The sequence below is a fragment of the Furipterus horrens genome, unplaced genomic scaffold, assembly GCF_987537825.1.
Source record: "Furipterus horrens unplaced genomic scaffold, mFurHor1.1.pri manual_scaffold_2, whole genome shotgun sequence".
Taxonomy (NCBI): domain Eukaryota; kingdom Metazoa; phylum Chordata; class Mammalia; order Chiroptera; family Furipteridae; genus Furipterus; species Furipterus horrens.
The window spans coordinates 156,440,837-156,464,077 of record NW_028327172.1 but is presented as its reverse complement, the minus strand read 5'-3'; the positions used below and the strand labels follow the sequence as shown (position 1 = coordinate 156,464,077).

Genomic DNA, 23,241 nt, shown 5'->3' with positions numbered 1-23,241 from the left:
AAGACCAGAAAGCATATATACCACTCAGGCATCCATAGTTCTGTTACTTCCAGGAATTCTCCTAATCGGACAAACAAATCTAGTATCCACGATGCCATTATTTCAGAAATACTTCAGAAATAAGTTTTAGCAAACAATCTTACTTCTCTAATCCCTTCTCGGTTCAATTTTCTTTTCACCACACTGGCGTGCTTAGGCGGTCGGCGTCCTCAGAGGGTGTCTCTCAAGGGGGTCGACCTGCCACGGGCAATTATTAACGTCCCGTCTGGGTCGCCAAATTGTTACAGAACCCCTGGGCTACTCCAGTTGAAAACAAACCCACGGGCTCTTTAGTTAGGGGCCCGATTGCCCGCCGCCAAAATTATAACTCTCAATACCAGAGTTTAGTGAAAAGAAAAAGAATAGTTTATTTAACAGTTATATAGATTTAGTTATTTGCGGATTTCTGTTGTTAAGTCTTATGTTCTTTAAAACACCCATAAACACATATCCTTGCCTCCCCCCTACCAAACCAGGCCAGCTTTAGAAAAGTCAGAGAAACCCTTTCCCTACTTTCCAAACACAGTTCAGCTTTACCAGTAGCCGCCAATCATTCAATCCTGATTGGGGAGACCTCGTCTGTGTTATGGGGTCCACCAGCTTTTAATCCAGAACCTCATGGATTCTCAGCCTCCTTGTAAACTGGATAGTAAGTCCTTTTGTAATCCACAGTCAGCCTCAGCCTTAGTCCAATTCGCACAGTCAGTCCTAACCTTAGTTAAATCCGCACAGTCAGTCCGCCTAAAATGTCTGCCGCTTATTTTTAAATCCCTGACTACATCCTCTGATGTAGTGGGTGCGGTAACCAGTTCTGACCATTCACAGAACCTTACGCAGGTTCTGTGTGCTTTCTCCATACCATCCCCTGGTTCAAGACTCCTCCCGTCTACCTGAGACTTTGGATGCATTAAAGCCATTTTGCATAAAAAAAGACACAAGCCACCGGCCTCAGGCATGTGGAAGCATTCTGAAAGCTGCTTCCTTCTCCCCATCCCCCAGCTGCAAACTCTGGGGTTTTTTGGAACACCCCTGTTTCTGTAACATTAAGACTGAAAGAGCTAATCCAGGGTTCTGGTAGAATTATCTGTTTGTAATACTGCTCAGTTAATGAAGACAAAAGAAACCCTTTCTGATGAATACTTTAGTTTGTTATAGCTCTCATTTCCTCCTTTATTCTGTTATAACAATTCTATGATGGTGTTAAAATTTAGGAATTATATTGTGGGTTTTTATTCTTTACTTTTCCTTTCATATTAATAAACTCTACAATTGTATCCTTAGTCCTTTTAGTTTCTCTCCATATTTTTCTACCATCTGTACATTGGTGACTTCTTAGTCTTTCTCTCCCGCCTTTTTCTATTTAAGCTCTATGTCCAACTGCTTTCTCTGTTTCCCTACAGCATTTGATTGGTACTTCTGTAATAAACTGTTCTCTAACTTATTGTTTCTAGGTCTGCATTCTCCCACCTGATGGTGCGTTCTAGGAAGAAATTGTGAATACTTTTGTATCTCTAGGACTAAAAAGAGTGTTTTCTAGGTCATCAGCTAACACTATTTCAGTGAGTTAAAGAATAGGTATTCAGTAGATTAATTATCCTAATTCTCCCACCATCAGGCAGAGCAAGGAATAGATGGATCAACTCACTTTAGAGGGCTTACTATGCTATGTAGATAATGAATATTGAATGACTCTTTCATCTCTGAAAATATCACAGTGAGAATAACTATAAAGGAGATATCCTTTAAATGACTGAAGTGTTTTTCTTATAGAGGAAAATCTGATTTCTTTTTTAGAAAATACAGAAATGCAAGGAAGGATTGTGTGTCAGTCTAACAGAGAACTATATCTGAGTGAATATGTTTCACTAAAATGTGCTGTATCTTTCATGTTTCCTACTTTCTGTTCCATAGAAATGATTTCAGGCTATCTCCTCAAATTTTTCTACCGTTCAGTTTTGAGGAATGTTAAAGACCAGTTCTTCAACCTGAGACATTAGTTACATCTATATAACTTTGCCAGGTAATGAAAAGAAGCAGAGGTAGGAGAAAATGGAGGAAAAAAGGGAAAAAACAAACAAAAAACATAGAACAACTGGAGAAACTGGTTGCTAAAAGATTTTCAGAAAGAACAAAACAGACTCTATTTTTATATTGTTTTAAAATAACCATCACTTCAGGTTTCCTTAATAGATACAGCAGAATGCATGGGAAGACATCGCAAAGAACAAATTAACCAGTTGTGGAAAAGTGTTTGATTGTTTTGTAGTAACATTAACATGAAGAAGACTTTAATAATAGCGTTTGAGTTAGAATTGGAAAACCTTAGCTATGGCATTTGTTAAGGCATCCACCTCCGAGTTGTTTTTCATGACAAAACAAATATCACTCTACCCATTATTAATTCCGTTAGCATAACTATTAAGTGAGAGTGCAGGAGAGCTCAACCAGGGCGTTATCTGAGTGTTAAATAGGCATGAGAGTTCTAAGTAGCAACCTTCTACAGGTCATCTGCTGTGGATCTGAAACTAGTTTCCACAGAAGTCTGGGAACAGGCAATCCTAAATTCCTGTTGCATTTGACAAAGTAACACAGAAGCTCAAAGTTGGTCTAACATATACTCCTTAAGTATCTTTGGTCTGTACCAAAACACTAGTGTCAACCAAATCTCTAAAACTGACCTGGAGTCTTGGTGTGTGGTTCCTACCTCTCCGCAGCCTGGTAATGTCTTCGAACCTCATTACAGGCTGTTTCAAAAAATGTCATATTCTTCTCTTCAGATGTCACTACAGAGAGTCTTTACTGGTCTTACAGGTCACCCCAAGGAATACTGAAGGATTTACATAAGAAAAAGGCTGCCAAGAACTGATTAGGGAGATAAAATAAGAAATAAATTAAGAGTCATAATATCTACCTGGATACACTGATTCAACAGATTTTCAGCTTAAGTTAATTTTCAACCTAAAATAAAAATTTCACTAAGATGCATCTCAAAAAATTTCGACGGAGTGGGGAGAGGGGAGTGAGAGAAGGGGAATAAGTAAGGGAAGGGTCTAGTCAAGGAACGTATATGAATGACTCATGGACATGGACAACGGGGAGGGATATAATTGTGGGAGAAGGGATGGGCTGGGAGGGGGGAGCAAAAGGGGAAAAATGGGACAACTGTAATTGAATAACCAAAACATAAATTAAAAAAAAAAATTTCGACGTAAACATTGCCGGGAGAATACTGAATAAAGAGGGGAAACTTTGGATCTCTAATGTATATTAAAATACATCTTATAAAGAAGTTCAAATACTGGAGTACTTTTGCAAGAAGTATATCATTCAGTGGAATGGAACAGAAAATCCAGAAACAGAAAGAAGAAAAAAACAAAAACGAAACGAAATATTTAATGCAAAATAAAGTGGTATTTTAAATTAGGTGAGAAAATGTGGTTTGCCACATGTGAGTAGCTAATTTTTTAAAAGTTCTTGCTGTTGTTGCATCTACCTAATTCCATGGGGATTGGCTGGGGCCCAGAGGGATGTGGAAGAGGAATGAGCTGAGGGGCAAGAAGACATATAGATTTCTTTTAGGGGAGTTTCCTTGGGGAGGAGGCCTTCAGCACCCCAGATTTCCACACCACTCTAGCCCCAGACGTAGGCAAAGACAGCTTTTCCACTGGGGTGAAGCTAAGTTTTGTAGCTGTCTCAAAACACTGCCAAACTTCCGCTGACATTGAGACGGAACCCACACTACCCACAAGCAACGCTGAGATTTTAAAACGTCTGGACCTGGCACATGCGCTCTGGGTATCTCTGACTGCAGGCTTCCGTGCTCACTGTCTGTGATGTAATCCCTGAGGCACGCACGCGCAGTTGTGTCTGCGGGGGCCAGGGGTGGGGTAGTTGCTTGGTTACGATTATTCTGAGCTGAAAGGTTCTGAGCCCTACTACCCTGCCGGGGTGTTGTTCCGTGAAGACGTTGGCTCGTCTGGAGCGGTAATGTGGCTCACCAGATGGTGAAAAGCGGAGGGGAAAATGAGGCTGTTCTAAAGCCCTTAGGTTATCCAAGATGAAGAAGATGTTTGGTTTCCGGAGTAGGAAGGGCGTGTCGCCCATTGTCCAGTCGGACACCCCGGGGAGCTGCGTGGGAGGAAGGCATTCCCAACGTAGGCACCACCGGGACAAAGATATGGGAAAGATCCACAAAGCTGCCATTGTGGGCAGCGTAACAAAAGTGAAGCAGATTCTGTTGCACCGGATCAGTGGCGTGAATGACAGAGACAATATGCACAGGTAATAGGGACCGCGAGGCCCACAGCCAGGGGTGGACCGGGAGGAGGTGGTGTGGACCTGGGAGAAGCGCTCACCTGCTGGGGCTCAGCCAGGTGGAGCTCAGCCCTCCTGTCACCGAGGGCGCTGGGCTGTCTTCCCTCCCGCGGCTCCGTAGCACCTCGGTGGTGGAGACCTTAGGTGGGGTCTTGCACTCAGGCCGACTTTAGGAGCAGCAAAAACCAAAACTTAAAAGACCCATTCATAATTCCTCTCACAGAACACTTGAAGTATATGCAGCGTTTTTTATTTGATGTTCACATTTTTATACCGTAATGCTGTATACTATAGAAAAATGCATAGTAAGAGAAATAATTTCCACAATAGGTCAACTTCTGGGCCAAAAATTCTTCGGATAAAATCCAATATCCGTTTTATATCAGTGTACAGTGGTGTATATATGTTCTTTGTTGAAGGACCTCAGAAGGGAGTTTTGAAATTGGAAGATGGCTGTGGTCTTAAATAGGGAGAATCGTTTTTTTTGAATGTGTGCTCTTCCGATCATTACCAATTTTACATAAATTAAATAAAAATTTTGAGTTACACATGCTGTCTGTTGTTGTGATGAAATTAAGAAAATTACTGTATACAGTAGTGAAGATTTGCCTTTCTAGACATCAACATGTGCTATCAATTTCCACAAATTATTTACTTACCAATAGATGAAAAGACAAAGAAGGGATTGGAACAGAATAGAAATGCCCAAACATCCAAATAGATTTAAGTCTTTAGAACTTGGTACTGTTAACATTTTATGTTTACATAAAAAGATGAATCATTCATAAATGGAGAAATAACTTAAATATTTGGAGAAAACTAGCTAAATTTTAATCTCAAAAAATAAGTTCCAGATGGGATGTAGACTAAAATTTTGAAATATACAAAATGCAAAAATTATCAGAAGAAGACAGAACATATTTATATATTTTTTCAAGTTGACAAAGACTTCAAAATTTTGCAAGACTTCTGGTGGTTGATTGAGCAATATAAAAAAATTAAAACTCAGAAATTAATATTAATAAAATAAAAGAAAATGTACTTGCAAAATATTTACAACATGCATATCAGAGAAAACATATATCTTTATTTTACATAGGAGATTTTGTAATCAACAAGTAAGAAAACTCTAATTTGAAATTGGACAAAGTACTTTTAGCATATCTACAAGTGACCAATGGACATAGGGGAAAAAAACAAAAGGAATTTATGTTGAAAAGTAGTGAAATACCGTTTTCCATCCACAAAGTTTGTGAAGGTGACCAGCAATAGTCCTTATACTGCTACTTAAAGTTTAAGTCACTTCTGACTTTTCAAATAGGCAATTTGTTTATAAGTACCACATTTAAATATATAGTTTTTTATCTATCCTATTTATACTAAAATATTTCCATAAAATAATTAGATAAATTAAATGCAATTTGTTTTTCTCAGCACTGCTTAAAGTAACAGTGTATTAAAAACTCATATAAATGGATTTTGTTTAAAAATTGCAGTGCATCTGTAGGATGGAATAATATGTGACCATTAAAGGTGGACTAGATAATAGACGTATGTTGACATGAAAAGATGTACTTTGGTAGATCAGAAAGGGAGACAAAAATCAGTTTGATTATATATACACACAGACTATGCCCTTATGTTAACCAAAAAATGTGCAAAATGTGATCAAATTTATTTCTGAGCATTTGAATTATAAGGGAAAATTTCTCTTCCTTTTTAAAAATTCTGATTTCTACAATGAACATGTATAGAAATTTTAGTAAAATTTTATTCTGAATGAAATAATCTTGGTGAAGAGCAGGACTATGAATCTTGAACGGATAAAAATAATTTCTCACTTTATATTTTTTTAATGTTTTTTGAGGAGTCATATATTTTGATAACTTTTAGCATCTTCAAAAGTAAAGGAAGCCCTGGCTGCTGAGGCTCAATGGATTGAGCGTCGGCCTGCGAGCCAAGTGTCGCTGATTCGATTCCCAGTCAGGGCACATGACAAGGTTGGTTGCATGTCAGGCCCCCAGTTGAGAGCGCGAGTAAGAGGCAACCACACAGTGATGTTTCTCTCCCCCTCTTTCTCCTTTCCCCTCTCTCTAAAAATAAAATAAATAAATAAACAAACAAATAAATTGATTAATTAAAAAAAAAGTAAAGGAAATCTTTTTATCTGTGCCTGTAGAGTTTATGCATATATTTAATTATATGCATATGGTTTTTATTTTATATAGTTTTATTATGCGTAATATGTAAATGATTATAATCATTTTAGTTGTGTTCTTATGAAAATAAAAAATCAAAGCTAGCAAGTATAAGAGATTATTATATTGCAGAAGGATTGCTTTACTTTATAAACATTTTCTTTAAGAATATTGAACTCTCAAACTATATTTACCCATTCTTTCAATTTACTTATTCATGAAATATAACCTGAATACCTTTGTAGCATGTGTCTTCTACTCAGGGCCCTTTCAGTCTATCCTCAGACTCTTTTCCTTTAAAAACTTCGTGTTGCTCAGTATTAGCAAAGTAAGAAATTTAAAATTGAAGTATTAGGACTACAGCTAAAGCTTTTTCTCCCTCCTTTCAAACAAAAGTATTTCTGAAGGTAGGAAATTGTAAAAGATAACCTTTACCTCCCCTTTTGAAATGTGTAATATTATTAAATACTAATAATGATCATTGGAAATATCTAATTTCCATACAGTCTGTAAGTCTAAATATTAAATAAAATGAGCCATCCTATTCACTTGAATCCATAGTTCCTTTTGGCTTAAAGTTTCTTAAACTTTAAAAAAAATTGTTCTCTTGTTTTGTCTTTCCCCATAATGCTTTTATGAACTAAAACTGATTTACATACCAACCATATGACTAGAACTGCAAAAGATCTGTTATGTTTATCATTACTTCACTTAATGTAGGGCACCATGGATGGTATGATGCCTAATATTTTATGAAGGAATTTTTTTTAATGCTGCCAGTTATAGTTGTAAGACATTCTGAATTATAAATTGCATTCCAATATCAAAGTATGAGATGTTAAAGTGTGAGAAAATAACATCTTAGAATCACTGAAATACAGTATATCTTCTCATTCTTAAAACACATCTGCAAAGTAGGTATCATATTACCATTTTCTTAGTTGAATATCTTTGTAAAGTTATAGTAATAGTAATAATAAGAATCTAACAATTACTGAGATTTTTTTTGTGCTAGGTACTGTAGTAAACACTGCATAACTTTTCATTTAAGCAAACAGTGTTCTATGAGATAACTACTATTTTTAACCCCATTTTGTTGATGAGGAAATTGAGGCACAGAAAGGCTAAGTGATAGCTAATAAGTGACAGGGTTAAAATTGGATCAGACCCAAGCTGAGCTGAATTCCCAGGTCATGGTCTCTCTATTCCATTAAGCTGCTCCTTCATTAATGTGGTGAGTAACAAAAACTAATACATATTGTACTGTCTTCAGGAAAAAACTAAATATTTGTTTTGAAGGCATAGGGATAACTTTTTTAAAAATTTATTAATAGTTTACATATAATAATAAATGCTTAATTAATCATTTAACATAGAGCCTGGTAGATATTGTGAACTCAATGAGTGTATACAACTTTATTATTATCTTCATATTATAATTTTTAAACTATTAAGTTCTAAATGTAGATATTTATCATTGTAATGAAGGATTATTAAGTCATTTTGTTGTTGTACATCCCTATTTACATTTCTTTTGGGGGGGGGATAACTTTTAATGTTTGCAATTGCATGAATAATTGTATGTTTTGAGATAGTGCATTCTAGGTTCCTAAAAATGTCTCTCACTTGCACAGAACTGCTCTACATTTGGCCTGTGCCAATGACCATGCGCGAGTGGTCACTCTCCTAATAGACAGAAAATGCGAGATGAACTTCCGTGACATTGATGAAAGGACAGCTCTGATTACGGTATGGAGTAGCCAACTATGTCAGCATGAGATGGGTTTGATTTAATTACTTAGAATAAAAATGAATCTATCTCATTTAGCTGTAAGTTATTGTTGAACTGTTTACTTTGAACTCCTAGCATTTATGATCTATTTCTCGGCATACTACTGACAGGCCGTACGATGCCAGGCGGAGGAATGTGCGACTATTCTGTTAGAACGTGGTGCTGACCCAAATATAATGGACATCGAAGGCAACACTGCGCTCCACTATGCTGCCCTGGGTGACAATACAGAGATAGTAGCAGAGCTGCTTGCACATAATGCAGACATTGAAGCAAGAAACAAGGTATAGATCAACCGACTTTATTTACAAAATATTTGAAATACATGGTTTTACTTTTTTTTCTCACATGCATATTCTGAATATAATATATCAGGCCCTGTCACCATGGGAACAACTCCAAGCCAGGTCAGGGAGGGCTGGAGAATGTAGTGTCCAGGGAAAAGGCAAAGCACTGTCTCCAGCTACCCTTCAGCCCAGAAGGAAAAAGTTTCTGTTAGTGCCTGGGACTGGGTGATAGGCTGAGAGCCCACCCAGGACTGAAGGCCTGCGGGGAGTGAAGTGAAGGTGGGGCTGGCTCCTGTGCAGGCAGGGGCTTAGGAAACGGGGGCTGCTGGGGATGGGTGGGTGGAAGAGACCTAGTACCCAGCAGGGGGAGCTGGGTGAGTGCAAGTGAGAAGGGAAGCAGAAGTCCACAGGCCCTGAACATTCCAGAACACCAGAGTTTGGAAGGCTGTGGCAAGAGAGTCAGGCCATGTCTTGACATTACCAAAGGCATCCACTTGTGCTCATAGCCACTCCGCCAGCCACACACCTCCTTGGGATTTTCCACGTGAGAGTGGACCTCCTGCTCAGCCTCGGGTGGCTCCTCAGTGGGGTTGTAGCTGTACACAGGGCGCAGGTGATGGCAAAGCAGTCCACCCAGTTTTACTCCTGGACACACATTACCTCTCACCACTGCAATCCTGACAGGAACAGCATCGGCGGACACAGGTGGGGTTGATATTACATATTTGGAAGCTGAAGCATTCTCTGAATGAAAATATCTTGAAATAACTTAATTGTATAAGATTTCACTTTACATAATGATACTTTTGAAGAAGCAGTAGAGGATATAGCTCTCTTTTATGCCCTGCTGATATCTATTTATGAAAACAATTTATTAGAGGTAAAACTTCTAAAAAAAATTTTTCAGCCAAGTTTTTCCCTAATTAATGTCAAACAACACAGGAAAGCAAAATATCCCATGGAAATAGGCATTATCTTAAAACTCAAACAAAACAAAACATTTTATACTAAATAGAAATCTTGCTGCTATTGACAAGTTTTTATATGATAAAGAAGTGATTTATATAAAAGTGATTTATCATTGGCCAAAGCCTAAGAGGGAAAAAGGAAAACGAAAGAGAAAGAGCAATTAAAAATACCGAGGCCAATTTGGAAATATGTTGATTGAGAGGAAATAACCAGAAAAGTGTTTTTTTGGGTTTTTTGGGATTTATTTTTTGTTTTTCCTCTCCTTGCAGTTTATGTGTTTGGATAAAGCGCTCTTCATTTTTCAGGGACAGTGATTTTTAGTTTGGGAGGGTGCATCAGTGAGTTATAAACTTGCCTCAAGATCAATATTAGGAGGCTCTGAGGCCACCAGACTGGCATTGAACAGTGATCATTAAGTGGGGCCCAAGAGGAAAGGACAGGTGATTAACTGAGCTATTATCCTATTCTGGCAGAAACAGTCACTTAGATAAGAGTCTGAAGTCTGTTCTCAAATCTAGAAGGTCTTGATGGGAAGTAAGGAGTTTATAAATAATGAAATCGAGTTGCATTTTGAGTTTAATAGTCCCTTTTGACCCCTACCCAGGAAATTAAATGCCGTTTTGATAAGTTATTTATATCTCTTACACTTTTAGTTGGCCCAGTCCTCAAGTGACAGAGGGGTTTGGCCAGGCAGGTGAGAGACGAGACTAAAGTGACTGTGTACTTTACTAGTTCTCAACTTGAAGTGTGCTGGTGAACCACAGTCACCTGATGGACTTTAAAAAGTTTTCAATTCTAGGCTCTTCCTTAAAGATTTTGCCTGAGTAAATCTAATAATCCTGGACGTGTGTATTTAGAAATATTTCCTTGAGATTCTGATATAACACTTGGTTAAGAACTACTGAATGGGTAAGTGTAATGTGTAAATTCACAGATCGCACAAACTTAAGCAATCTCTAAAAGACTTGGAATTTGATAGGCGAAACTTCCTTAAACTCTCTCCTTTCCAGCAATATTGGCCTGACTTTCAACTGTTGCCACCTCTTCGCTTAGGAAGTTACTGGGACCATTATTGGCAATATCTACTGACTTAAAGAACACCTTTTTCCTTTCAACCATCCAGTCTTTAGATATTTGCTTATGGGTCATCTGTTAATTAGTAGAATCGGACCCTTTAAGAATTTTGCATCATTTGTTCTTGTTCAGATCCTTAGATCAGCAAATGTTTACCACAAGCAGGATTTTCCTGCAATAATATTAAGTCTTGAGGCTTCTTTTTAGTTGAAATAGTGTGATGAACTGTTTCAGTATGTGTTAAATTCATAGAACCCTGGCATAATCAGGATGGCAGCTTTAAACATTAAAACATCAAAAACCATGAATTTTAATAACAATGACGATGAGGATTGTTCCAGTAATTTAGTTTCAGCAGTTCTATCAACTAATTATCTATTTGATTAACAATTTCAGAGAATTAAATACAAATTGATTATAGTTTTAATAAGTATTGGCGAATTTTTGTAGTGGGTATTATTAGTCTAAATAATTATTTTTATTACATACATGGCCCGAAATATTGGTAAGACATATGATGCTAATGAAAGAAATGGGTTTAAATATAAATATTTGTTTTATACACAACCATTTAAAAACATAGCAAATAAAAACACAAGTGGGCTCTAGCCTAAATGTGGGCCCTGAATGTTTATTTTGCTTCCATAAATTGAGTCAACATTTAAATTTAGGAGACTCATGTGGAAATCTGGATTTCAAGCTTCTCTTAACGAATCAAATATGGCACCCCATAAGCCCATACTGCTGTTTGCTATGTTGTGGAGAATCTGACCCTTTCATATGAGACATGTGTTCTCTAGTTTGCTGCCATCCCTACCTAGATTATTTTCTTACTTGAGTTACCTACTTTACCTCTATAAGCACTTGAGTTTACAATTCCTGTATTATATTTTATTAAAGACATCAATATTTTCAAGACCATCTGCATTCATTTATAATATATATATTTATAGTGATCTTTTAAGAATGGGATTGAATTTTTCAAGTTAGAATTTATGTTATTGTTTTAAAAAACTTTTCCTTTATAGGTCCTATAAATAATCATATTCTTGTTACTGCACAGGGACCAGCCTAGAGCTGGTCTGCATCAGGCCAGCTTGTAGTGTGTGGTTCTTGAGTTCATGTAGGAAGGATTTTGCAACAGCAGTCTAAGTGATTTTGAGAGTACATTTATTATAGCTGGGGACCGTGAAACAAAGGAAGGGCTTAGGGTAGAAGTGGCAACAGGAGAGAGCCTAGGCAGTGCTCTGCTTTGGTTCCCTGGAAACATTGTAGGGAGGAAGTGAGCCCAGGTGGGGCAGCTGTTAGCTCACTGGAGAGTCAAAGAAAAAGAGAGCCTTGGAGAGAGGGTCAGGGGATAAGCTCGGGTTAGCTGAGGGTTAGCTGCTGCTGCCCGCTGCTCCCCTGGCTGTACGTCTCATGGACACCCTTAGAGTTTAGAAAGAAGTAAAAAATTCATGGCCTGGACGGGGCATGGGTGTGCTCCAGTGCAAGCCCGCAGTGAGTCTTTGTCCTGAGGGCTTTTTCTCTTTTTTTTTTTCCCATGCTGGAATGAATCTTAGGGGAGGGTTTCAGTAGACTATTCAACAGCTTTCTGGGTGCATTTTTAATATGCTGATGGCGTCAAAATGAGCATATAGAGGGGTTTGGGATTATTCCTTGGTCGGCTATACTATTTTACTGTTACCTTAGGTCTGACTGGCTTCTAATGAGGTTTTTGTTATTTGTACTCCTGACTTCATCTGTGCTTGGGTTTAGCTGGCACAGTTAGCATTAATTGGGTCTCTGTTCTCTATTTTCCAGACCAGGGTGATTTTGGCTATGTATTCTCTGGTTAGGGAGAGAGGTATACCATTTGCTCTCCGGTGTCCTTGGTTAGAGGCAATAAGGTCTTGTGATAACCAGTTTATTGTGAGTTGCTCACACTGTTTGGCCTGTCTCTTAATTTAGAGTCCATTTTTTTAGAAACCGTTTTGAAGCAGGAGTGACTGACGTTGACATCTGGGATCCTGATAGCTTTAGTAGAATAGAGTCAAGCAACTGTGTATAACCTGGAGAAAACCTTCACCTCTGTTGCAAAGCTCTCAAAACTGTATCCATGCAACTCTGTAATTTACAAATGTTAATGTTTGCCACAGAAAACTATTGACAAATTGGGATTAAGCAAAGTTAAATACTTTTTTAGTACTGAGCATACAATGCACAGTTTTGTCATATTTTTTAAACACGGGTGATCCTTCTGGATCCTTTTTCTGCTGGGACATAGTGCTACAATTCTGGCAAAGTAGGGTACATATTCTTTGAAATACAATTTAAGAAACACTAGAGTTAATTATTTAGGTTATTAATTCAGTAAAAGTATTGAAAGCATTTACTACTATGTTTTATAGTTTGGAAATACAGAGATCAAAAAATAGCTTCAGCCCTCATGAAGCTCTTGTTTTAGATGGGGAGCAATGAAATAACGCCAGTATCCCACGATAGATAGATACTGTGATAGGAACACAGACTCTTGAAACCAGTACTGTACGTGTTTGAAGTGAGTTCTGGAGAGTGATGTTGCAGTTAATCTACTGAAGAGGGAGAGGTGGGCATTTTAAAGAGAAGCAGCAGCCGGTGACAGCACAGGGGTGAAAAGGAAGGGGCTGCTTTTTTTTCTTTTTAAAATACTTTATGTATTTGTTTTTAGAGAGAGAGAGAGAGGGAGAGAAACATCTCTGTGAGAAACATCAGTCTGTTACCTCTCATACTGCCCTGACCAGGGACCACCGCAACCTAGGCATGTTCTCTGTCCGGGAATCAAATCAACTGAGTCACACTGGTCAGGGTGGAAGGGACTACTTTTATTTACTTTCTGTATTATGTGTTTAAGTTCAGAGGATCTTTTATAAGTTTTAAAATTTAGTTGGATATATGTTATTTCATAAATTATAAATTGTTTTTGCTGCTTTACAGGAGGGCCTCACACCACTTTCACTTGCTAAGCGTGAACACAGAGAGAAAATGGTGGAATTTTTAGAAAACAGAGATGCAAAAGTCCATCAGTTGGAAAGGTACAGTTGTTCATTTTCTTTATTGTTTTTGAGTGGAACAATCACTCAAGTCAGAAAGATTAAATTAATAATAAGAAGATTAATTTATAATTATATAGTGAAAAATACCAAACATAATCAACTAGGTAGAAAAACAATTATTCTGACTAGGCAACTGGAAGGAGAGTATAACATGGTTTCATATTCATTTATAATATTGAGTGATGTCATTTGCAATCTGATTTTTTGGTTATATGATCTCAGCTAGAGGGGTTTCCTCTTGGTTTTATTAGTTTTATATTGTATGGATTCTGTTAGTTTAATATTATGATACAATATTGGATTTAGTCTCCCTGAATAGTTTTTTTTTTACCTTTACTTTGCATATAGTTTTCCTTAAAAGATGTATATTAAAATTAAGTAGGAGTTGATTTTGTCTTTTGGATGACCCTGCTTTACATTTCTCTCTCTGATGAATACTGGTGTTATTAGATTATCCCTAAGTGGCTATGAATTACTGCTGCTAGATACTATGTACTCATCCTTTTTCATTTCTAGTATATTTTGATGTTTTTATTTCTAATTGGTATGGTCGAAGGAAGGAAGATAACTTTAATTGAATAAACTTTTCCTTTAATGAAGATGAGTCATAGGCGGGTGATAAAGGAAAGAGATAAGCTTTCAGGTCACTTGAGACTGGGTTTAATGGCTAGCTTTCCTTCTTGCCAGCTGCGTGACCTTGTCAACATTACTTATCATCCCCAGATATGTTCCTGATATGAAAAAGAGAATCCTAATGTATCCTTCAAGGCTGGTTGTGTGTAAGATTATCTAGCATTTAACTTCGTGCCTACCTCATGCTTGTCAGCATCAGTAACACTATGACTAGGTGTGGGGAGCATGTCGAGGGAAGTCAGGTGAGAGGGGAAAGAGGGGAGAGGGAGGGAAATGGTGCAGAAATTAAGAAGCGTAGTGGGAGGATGCAGAATAGTACGGGAGGATGTTGAGAAGGGCTTTATGCCCAACCCAAGGACATGGATTAAGTCAGGGGGACTGATGGAGGGAGGGCGGTTGCTAGGTAAAGGGGAGCAAAGGGAAAAGAAATTCGGACAGCTGTAACAGCATAATCAATAAAACATACAAAAAAAATAACACTATGACTATTAACATCATAATTATTATTGATATTATTGTTTTAAGCCTGCCAAAAAGCTCTTACTTACCTGACTTCTAGCTGACTTTGAAGTACAATATAACAGACTAAGGATGAAACAGGAAATTCTTTTAAATCTTCACCTACTTCAGATTAGTGACCTCAGCATAGTTTCTTATCCGTTTGAGGATTTTAAATTAGCAAATTCTACTGTGTAATATCCAAGTGGGACAAGAGGCTTTCTTTTTGTCCCTTAATTTTAGCCTTGGAAGTAATTTACAAAGATAAACACTTAAGCATGTGAATGATCAATTCTACACAGATAAACAGGGTATTGACTTGATAACATATATCAAATTAGATGTTTAAATGACTTAATTGAAGTTCCCGAGGGTGAAGTTTACCTCTGTGTTATAATAGAACAGCCCTCATGCTTGCAGTAAATGATGAGTCCACAAATAGAGTCAGGCTTTTTCTTCAGCACGGCACTGATTTCTTTTTTCAAGATAACTATGGATGGACTACAGAAGAATATGCTTTTGTTAGTGGTCTTCATTTGTAAGTGTTTACACTAAAATGCTAGGTATCGCTAAACGTAGGTTTAAAATAATTTAACCATTACTTCTTATGTAAAAGGTAAGATTTCATAGTTTGGTTCAGGCAGTCCGGGAATGGCACTGAATTAGTCTGTGCCAGCAGCCAGAAACCAAGCAAAAGACTAGACTAGTGAGAAGCAGCAATGGGCCAGATTCTTTAGCTCAGAACTTTTAAGATCTTTATTGTTTTGGATCCTAATATTACCCATTTCATTCTATGTAGAACCCTATGCATGGGGTAAAAATAATGTCACATCTCTGATTTTTCTAACTAGTTATTTGGGACCTTGAAATCTTAGGTTTAGCCAAAGATTCTGTATTTTCTGGGGGCGAACTCCTATAATCTCATCTTTGAATTTTTCAACAACCTAAAGGGTTCCGTAAGTCCAAGGGAGCCAGTTATCTTTTACAGGTCAGATGGAGAAGTAAAACAAAGACACTAATCATTTTGTTGTTTCCATTGATTCTATTGCTGCAGACTTGCTATTGAAACTGGTCCTACAGTCATGATAGATCTATGCTCCTAGGTTACCCTTGCTGATCCAGATTCCCAAGTCTTCATGTTGATCCACACTTGGACTTGAAAGTTACAGCTTTTTTTTTTTAGTTCACATACATATGCTTGTATGCTCAGCCCTTATTCTAATTACTCGTACCTTGTTCTGGCAGCTGAGCCTCCTAGCTTTAGACACCCACAGTCTTCCACACACATTTGAAAACCTATGGAGAGCTCACAACTTAGTCCAGACCTTTGTGCACTAGTTATCCTTTGAGCATCTTATTTGCTTTTTTCTGTTAGCAGGTATTTGTTGGAAGCATTCTAAGCTGTCAGAGAGGTTCAAATAATGTTGCAGGAAAAGATCAGACTTTCCTTTCTTTTTCATTATCAGATTTCTAGCCCAAGGCCACTTTCTGTCCTGTAGAGCATCTTTGTTTAAGTCAAGGAAGGTCCCATATCACCTTTCCTAGAATAATAGGCATCAACTTGCCTGAGATTCTATAGTTAAGGTTGACCCCTCAAGTGATCTGTTTTCCGTAACAATGAAACTCTCCCAACTGCTTGAATTTACCTCACATATCAAAATATTTTAATTATGCCTCATGTGGAAGTCAGTAAACAGAAAGCTCTTAAGTCAAAGTAGGTTATTGGGTATTAGAATTGCTAAAGCCCTATCCCTGACTCATCAGTATCCATGATTGACAAGTAGGATTTTATCTTCCAAGTCTATTGGGAATAAACAGGGAGATTAAGCATCGTTCTCATAAAGATCTGCTGGTTCAGAGTCTGAGCAGGTGGAGAAGGATGCTAGTAGTCCAGGCCAGGTCCTGACTTCTATTAATTTTCTGCCATTTGTATGATTAGCTACAATAAGAGGGGAATATTATGTTATCTGACTTAATGAAGTAATATATTTCTAAATAAATTTCATTGCAAGTTATATAATTGCTGAGATGCCCTGAATTACAAGCCATAAAGAAGCAGCAGCTAATAACTAACTTAATTCTATTTTCTGGAAACTGCAACAGTTAAATGTTAGAAACTATGAAAAACCCACTTTGGGGTTGATTTGCGATTTCATAGTAGGTTCAACAAATAAAGTTCATGAACAGATTTTTCTTTTACTATGCTGTTTCCCTAAGCATCTCTTCTTGGTGTATTATCTCATTTAGTCAATCATCCTAACAACCTTGTAGAATAAGGCAGTAAGATTCTTATATTAGAGGAGGATTTCGAGCCAAAGAGAAGTACTGTCTTAGAACAAATAGCTATTGGTTACAGACCTAGGACTTCTGAGTTTAAGACACTTGCCATTATGTCAAGCTAACTCTAATTGATTTACAGAAGTGTATTGCCATCAAGTCATGACCGTTTCATGTTTTTATTTTCCTTAATAAAAAGTTTGTAGAATTTACAAATTTGAAATGTATGGTATGAAGTCTTGATATTAGCTCAAGATATTATCTGAAATACTCTTAAGAATTTAATATATTTGAAAAATATTTTTGATATCAGTATTAAGGTAGTAATATTATTTATCACCAATTTTATGCACAGCAATCATCAACTAAGTTGTGAAAATACGGAAGAAAGGAGATCTAAAACGGGTTTCGAAAGTAGCAAAAGTCTTGGTAAGACATCTAGTAGTGAATTACTTTTGGCAGTCCTGCCATTGATAAGTAAGAGTAAAGAAGTTTTGATAAGAAAGAGCGGTGAAAAAAAATGTGTAAATCTCACGTACAGTTTTTCTTTCATAATTTCTTTCTTAATAGAATAGTATTCAGTACTGCTTAAACAGTTTATTGTAGGTAATTCAAAATCTGGGACAGTATTGTCTGAAAAGAAGTTCATTTCTTTAGTCATTACCCCTAAAATTTCATATTATATCCTTATGTAAAAACGAAAAAAGATTTTAAAGTTAGGATGTTGTATGTTTCCTCTATAATCACATGATAACAAATTATACTTGTTATAAAAATGGTTCTTTTGTTTAGTTTTTACAACAAATGGATTATATTTAGTAAGTAAATACTTGTTATTATGTCCTGATTTGTCTCACTAAGAAAAGTAACTAAAACTGGGAACTCAACAATACCTTCCTAGTGCCATAAACAAATGGCAAGCGGTAAGAACTACAAAACTTAGCCAGTGTGCAGCATTCCCAATGAGATTGTTTTTTAACATGTTTCCTCTATAATCACATGATAACAAATTATACTTGTTATAAAAATGGTTCTTTTGTTTAGTTTTTACAACAAATGGATTATATTTAGTAAGTAAATACTTGTTATTATGTCCTGATTTGTCTCACTAAGAAAAGTAACTAAAACTGGGAACTCAACAATACCTTCCTAGTGCCATAAACAAATGGCAAGCGGTAAGAACTACAAAACTTAGCCAGTGTGCAGCATTCCCAATGAGATTGTTTTTTAAAGATATCTACCGATAGATAAGTCAGAAAAGCAATGCCTTGTTGAGAAGCGTAAGTTATTCTATATGTTGTTATACGAACAGGGTCTCACTGTTATCAACTTCCTTTCTCATAGGTCAAAACAGAATGAGATATTTTGACTCAATTAGAACAAGATGTTTCCTTCTGTTTGTTGGATAATTGTCATGATACTGTAATTTCTTTAGAACAAGATACTCTGTTGCCATTGGTCAAAAGATAATCAAAATAAATATTCAATAGCCCAAAGTCAACACATTTTTAATAAAAGTATAAAAATGCTTCACAGTAACAAAAATCGCTGGTGTGCTAGCTGGATGTGACACCTAGTGCATCGCGCAGCCTGAGCTGTATGAGGACGCCTTTGACTTAGTAGACCTTTATCAAAGGACTTGCGTAGGTTGTTTTGCGAGTTATAAGAAACACAAAGATGAAATAGAGTTTTGATATTTAAGGCATTCATAATGTGATAGAGCTGTCCTTGGTTTATTTCTGTGGTTTTTTTAAACGTACTTTTCAAAGAAATTTTCAAAGTTCATTTATTCATTTGTCTGCTTAATGGTGTGCCATTTAACTCTCAAGTGCCTTAGGTGCTAAGTATTACTCTGATGTTGCAAAATACAAATATTTTAAAAACACAGTCCCTGCCCTTCAAGAGGATGTTGTTATTGTCATTTGTATTACTTACTATACTTTATTCAGTGCTTACTAGGTACCAGAGCCCACTAGGAATTTATAATTATCATTATTTATTCTTTTCTATTAATGCATAATATGTCCCATACACTTTAAGTGCATAATGGGGAATTAGGGTTTTTAAAAAGTGGGTAGAATGTTTTTTCAGCTACCATCAGTTCTTTATGAAATTTTCACCTATCCATGTTGAAATAAAAAAGCCAGGAAGCTTCATTTATTCCACTTAAAATGTGCTCTGTTTCTAGGCCTGCATGTTTTTTATTTATTTTCCTTAAAAAATCTTATTCATTTAAGAAATAGCAGTAATAGTTGGTAGTGTTTTTTTCCCTTTGAAAGCCATCTCTTAAGAACCCATGATTGACTAGGGCAGAAGCAGTGGCAAAGTAAAGCAGAGACAGAAGAGGTCTAGATAATATGATTTAATGATGACTGAATTTAAAAAGTTAGCAGGGAGAGAGAAATCTAAGATGATTCATAGGTTTGCAGGTTGTGCACTAGTATTTTAATTGGACATGCAGACTAGGACTTTATCAGATGAACAGGGAAGAGCAGCAGGTCAACAGAGAAGACCAGTTTTCTTTTTCCATACGTGTTGAGATGGAATATCCATGGATAACTTATGTACATTTTGTAGACAATTATTTTTGACTTTTTGCCTTGTCCTGTCAACAAATGCCTTTAATAGTGAGCTATATTTTTAGCATAATAAGAAATTAAGAAAAAATTGGGAGCAAATAGAATGAGTAGCAGGGGGGAAGTAAAGGCAGGACTCTCACCATCGCAGTCTAACAAAGAACTTAATAGAGAAGGCAAGAAGCAGAGGGAGACATGTCTCACCCGTTGACCAGTAGTCGTGAGCCTGGTCCGATAAGGCTGCCAGGCATTCCAGACTACACAAGTAAACTATGATAGTGCAGGGGGAGCCCTTGAAAGTCTGTGCGTATCATCTCCACTAGCTGGGAAAAGAAAAGCCTTGAGACAGGTAGTCATCCCAAGGCCTGGAAGTGGGGAGGGGAGGGGTCTACGGTGTCCAGAGAAAAAGCCCATCCATACAAGAATTCAGTTAACTGCCTGCCTTCTGTCACGTATGCAAAACGAACAAATAAAGTCTGCAGTGACATAAGGTTTGGGACTAACAGACTCCCACTCATACCTACATTTGGGTAGTCACATCTCCCTGGGGGAAGCTGGCACCATCTTTACCCATCAATCAATCTGTAATTCCCTCACCCTCATCCCACCTGGCCACCTGGGCTCTGGTCACATGGGTGCTAGTCACCCGCCTTTGGCCACCCTTGTTTTTGCCACCCTTGCTTTGGCTTTCCCATTCACTGATAAACTTTGCATGCACACTTCCAGGCTCGCTGATCTATAACTCTTTACTGCATAGGTGAGAAGAACCAGGGTCCGGTAACCATACTACATATGATAACTATAGCTATCACAAGTGATTGATGCACAGTTATTATAAAAAGTTAAGCACTGCTTAGTTGGAGAAAATTAACAGTGGTGTTTTTATTTTCTTTATAGGAAGTTTCATACTATAGAATGTATTGTCAGTCATTAGAAGTCTTTATTTCTTATTCTGATTATAATAGGATTGTTACTGGTTTCACATATTTTCTGACATCATTGTTTCCTTTATTCCTTTTATGTCTTTATTCACGTGGATGTAGATCTACTGGAATTTCGAAAACAAGTATCAACACAAACAAATTCAAGGACAGGTATAACACATCAGCCCAAATAATGACTTATCATTATCACCCAAAGTTCATAGTTTACATTAAGTTTCACTCTTTGCGTTGTACATTCTATGGGCTTTGACAATGTCTGATGACATGTAGCCACTATTATAGTATCCTATAGAATTGTTTGACTGCCCTAAAAATCCTTCATGCTCTGCTTATTTATCCCACCCTCCCCCCTAACTCCTGGAAACCACAGATCTTTTTACTGAATGTCATATAGTTGGAATCATACAGTAGGTATTTTTTTGAATGTTTAAAAAATTAAAATTTCCAAGGTAATTAAATGTAGTTATCCAAGATGTTTTTTTGTCCTTTATGGGTTGTTGCTGCTGTTGTTGTTCATCAGTATAGGATCTGATGATATATGCCTTACAAGCTGAGAAAGCATGATTTCTATAGGCATTTGTCACATACTGGGGAGGGTTGAGAAAAATTACATCACGCACTACTGCACAGCGCTAACTATTTGGACCATCCTTCTCTCTGAGGTGGGTCCAGATAGATTCTAGCCATGTAAGGAGACTGTCTCAAGGAGCTATACTTGATAAAACTGGAACCACAAAGTCTGTCATACTTATCCTGCGATGGGAAATAGGGCCAGAAAGTGTCTGTTTCCTATGTTTTGCCATGTGCAAAGTGTACTGCCTGTAGCCAGGCTCCCTTGTGATAGAGTGGACAGAGCTGAGAAATTGTATTGTATTACAGCAAAATAAGCATACTCTCTTCTAACTAAGGGTAGGAGTCTGGAAAAATTATTCATTTCAAGTTTGACATTGTTAGTTTATGATACTGATTCTACTAATGATACTATTTTCTGTCAGTTTGATAGGATTTAGTTAGAATTATGATCATTGTAAATAGCAGTTCACTTGTAGATATCAGATTATGATCTCCTTCTTTTTTTTCTCCTGCATTTGATATATATAAAGGAGGAGAAGTAAATATTTTTAATGTATTAATTGCCTACTAATAGTATCATTCATATTCATTGTAGTATAATCTTAGGTCCCAAAGGACTACTTTCTAACAAAGCATCAGTCTGGTACTTTTAAAGTTCTGGATTTTTCCACTGCTGATTTAAAATGTATTTTACTTTTTTTTAACAGTGAGTGAGAAGTCTGAAGAAGACCCTTTGAAGAGGTAGGATTTTATGGATTTTTAAAAACTATATGTTAACTAAGGGAATGCAGAGAAAAGAAACTTAACATTTCTTGAGCGTTCTGCCCTGGGCTGGACACTATACTATGGAATTAACATGTGTTATATAGTCACCGCAATACCTTTGCAAAGTAGCTATGCCCTAATAGCCTACTTTTCATTAATTAGGCAGCTGTGGTTCAGGGAGGTTGATGAGTTGACCCATGATTCCATAGTTAACAAGTGGCTGACCCATGGTTGGAGTGTCATTCTGCCTGGCTCCCAGATCCCTTCTGTTGTCCTTCAACATACACTGCCAAGTTTCTGTGTGGCCCTGGCATCAAGATACAGATACAAATCAGATCACCTCAGAATGTCAGATCTAGTTGTGTGTTAACTGTGATTTAGAGTTTTCCTAAGAAACCCAAGCATTTGTCTTAATATAGTCGACAATTGCAGTGGTAACTAGTACCTTGTTTTTCACAACAAAGACTTTAGGGCACATCATGGTTAGCTATGGCCACAGAACCATAGATTTGACCTAAGGAAAACCTAATCAGGCAAGTGTTTTTAAGTATAATAGTATCTGTTCTTCTTGATATGAATTATTTTTTGTAAGTGAAAAATATCTGTGTATAAACCATGTTATGTTAATTAAATTCAGCATCTATTTAAAAGATATTTCTCAATGATTTCTCTACTCACTGACTTCCCAGTCTGGTTTTCTCTTCAGGCCAGTAACTTGGCCTAGTTGTAGTTTTTTTCTTTTTCATAGAGTCCTTTTTTCTTTCATGACGTTTTAGATTTTTAACTTTCTTCTCTGCCTTTTTTGGAGTTTCTCTCATTGTGTTAGTTTTTTTCCACTTTAGCCTGTTACGTGTTCTCCATTTTTCTATAGATAGAATGAAGAGCACATAGAATTGTAGGACTTTAAGGAATCTTAGCAATTAAATAATCAGAACACCCACTAGTACTTCAACCTGTGTTTAACATTCTGGCCAACTGGTTGCTCACATGGAGAATTTGAAACTCAAAGAAATTAGAGTGACTTACTTGGATGTGGTAAGTGGTGGAAGTGAGATGTAAATTCAGATTTCTAAGCCTAGTAGGATTGGGTTTAGTGAATGCAGTGAAAGAAGACAGAATAGAATTAGCAGGGAAATCAGGAGGAAAAACACTGGGTTGGGATAGGAATAAGGGTTTTAGAAAAGAGATGGGAGAGATCAGATAGGGGAAAGAGATCAGAGTAGAGGGG

The 23,241-nt window shown here is 37.0% G+C and overlaps 1 protein-coding gene across 1 annotated transcript in view; it reads left to right on the top strand.

Moving 5' to 3' along the window:
* The first annotated feature begins 3,925 nt into the window (after positions 1-3,925).
* The window catches only part of LOC150019788 (ankyrin repeat domain-containing protein 26-like), a 74,430-nt gene continuing 55,114 nt past the window's right edge, over positions 3,926-23,241 (top strand). Inside the window, exons 1-6 of the mRNA XM_090267371.1 lie at positions 3,926-4,320; positions 8,186-8,300; positions 8,454-8,627; positions 13,629-13,726; positions 17,511-17,584; positions 21,956-21,989. Of these exons, the coding sequence (XP_090123497.1) occupies positions 4,097-4,320; positions 8,186-8,300; positions 8,454-8,627; positions 13,629-13,726; positions 17,511-17,584; positions 21,956-21,989 (719 nt within the window). The 5' untranslated portion in view covers positions 3,926-4,096. The remainder of the gene's footprint in view (positions 4,321-8,185; positions 8,301-8,453; positions 8,628-13,628; positions 13,727-17,510; positions 17,585-21,955; positions 21,990-23,241) is intronic.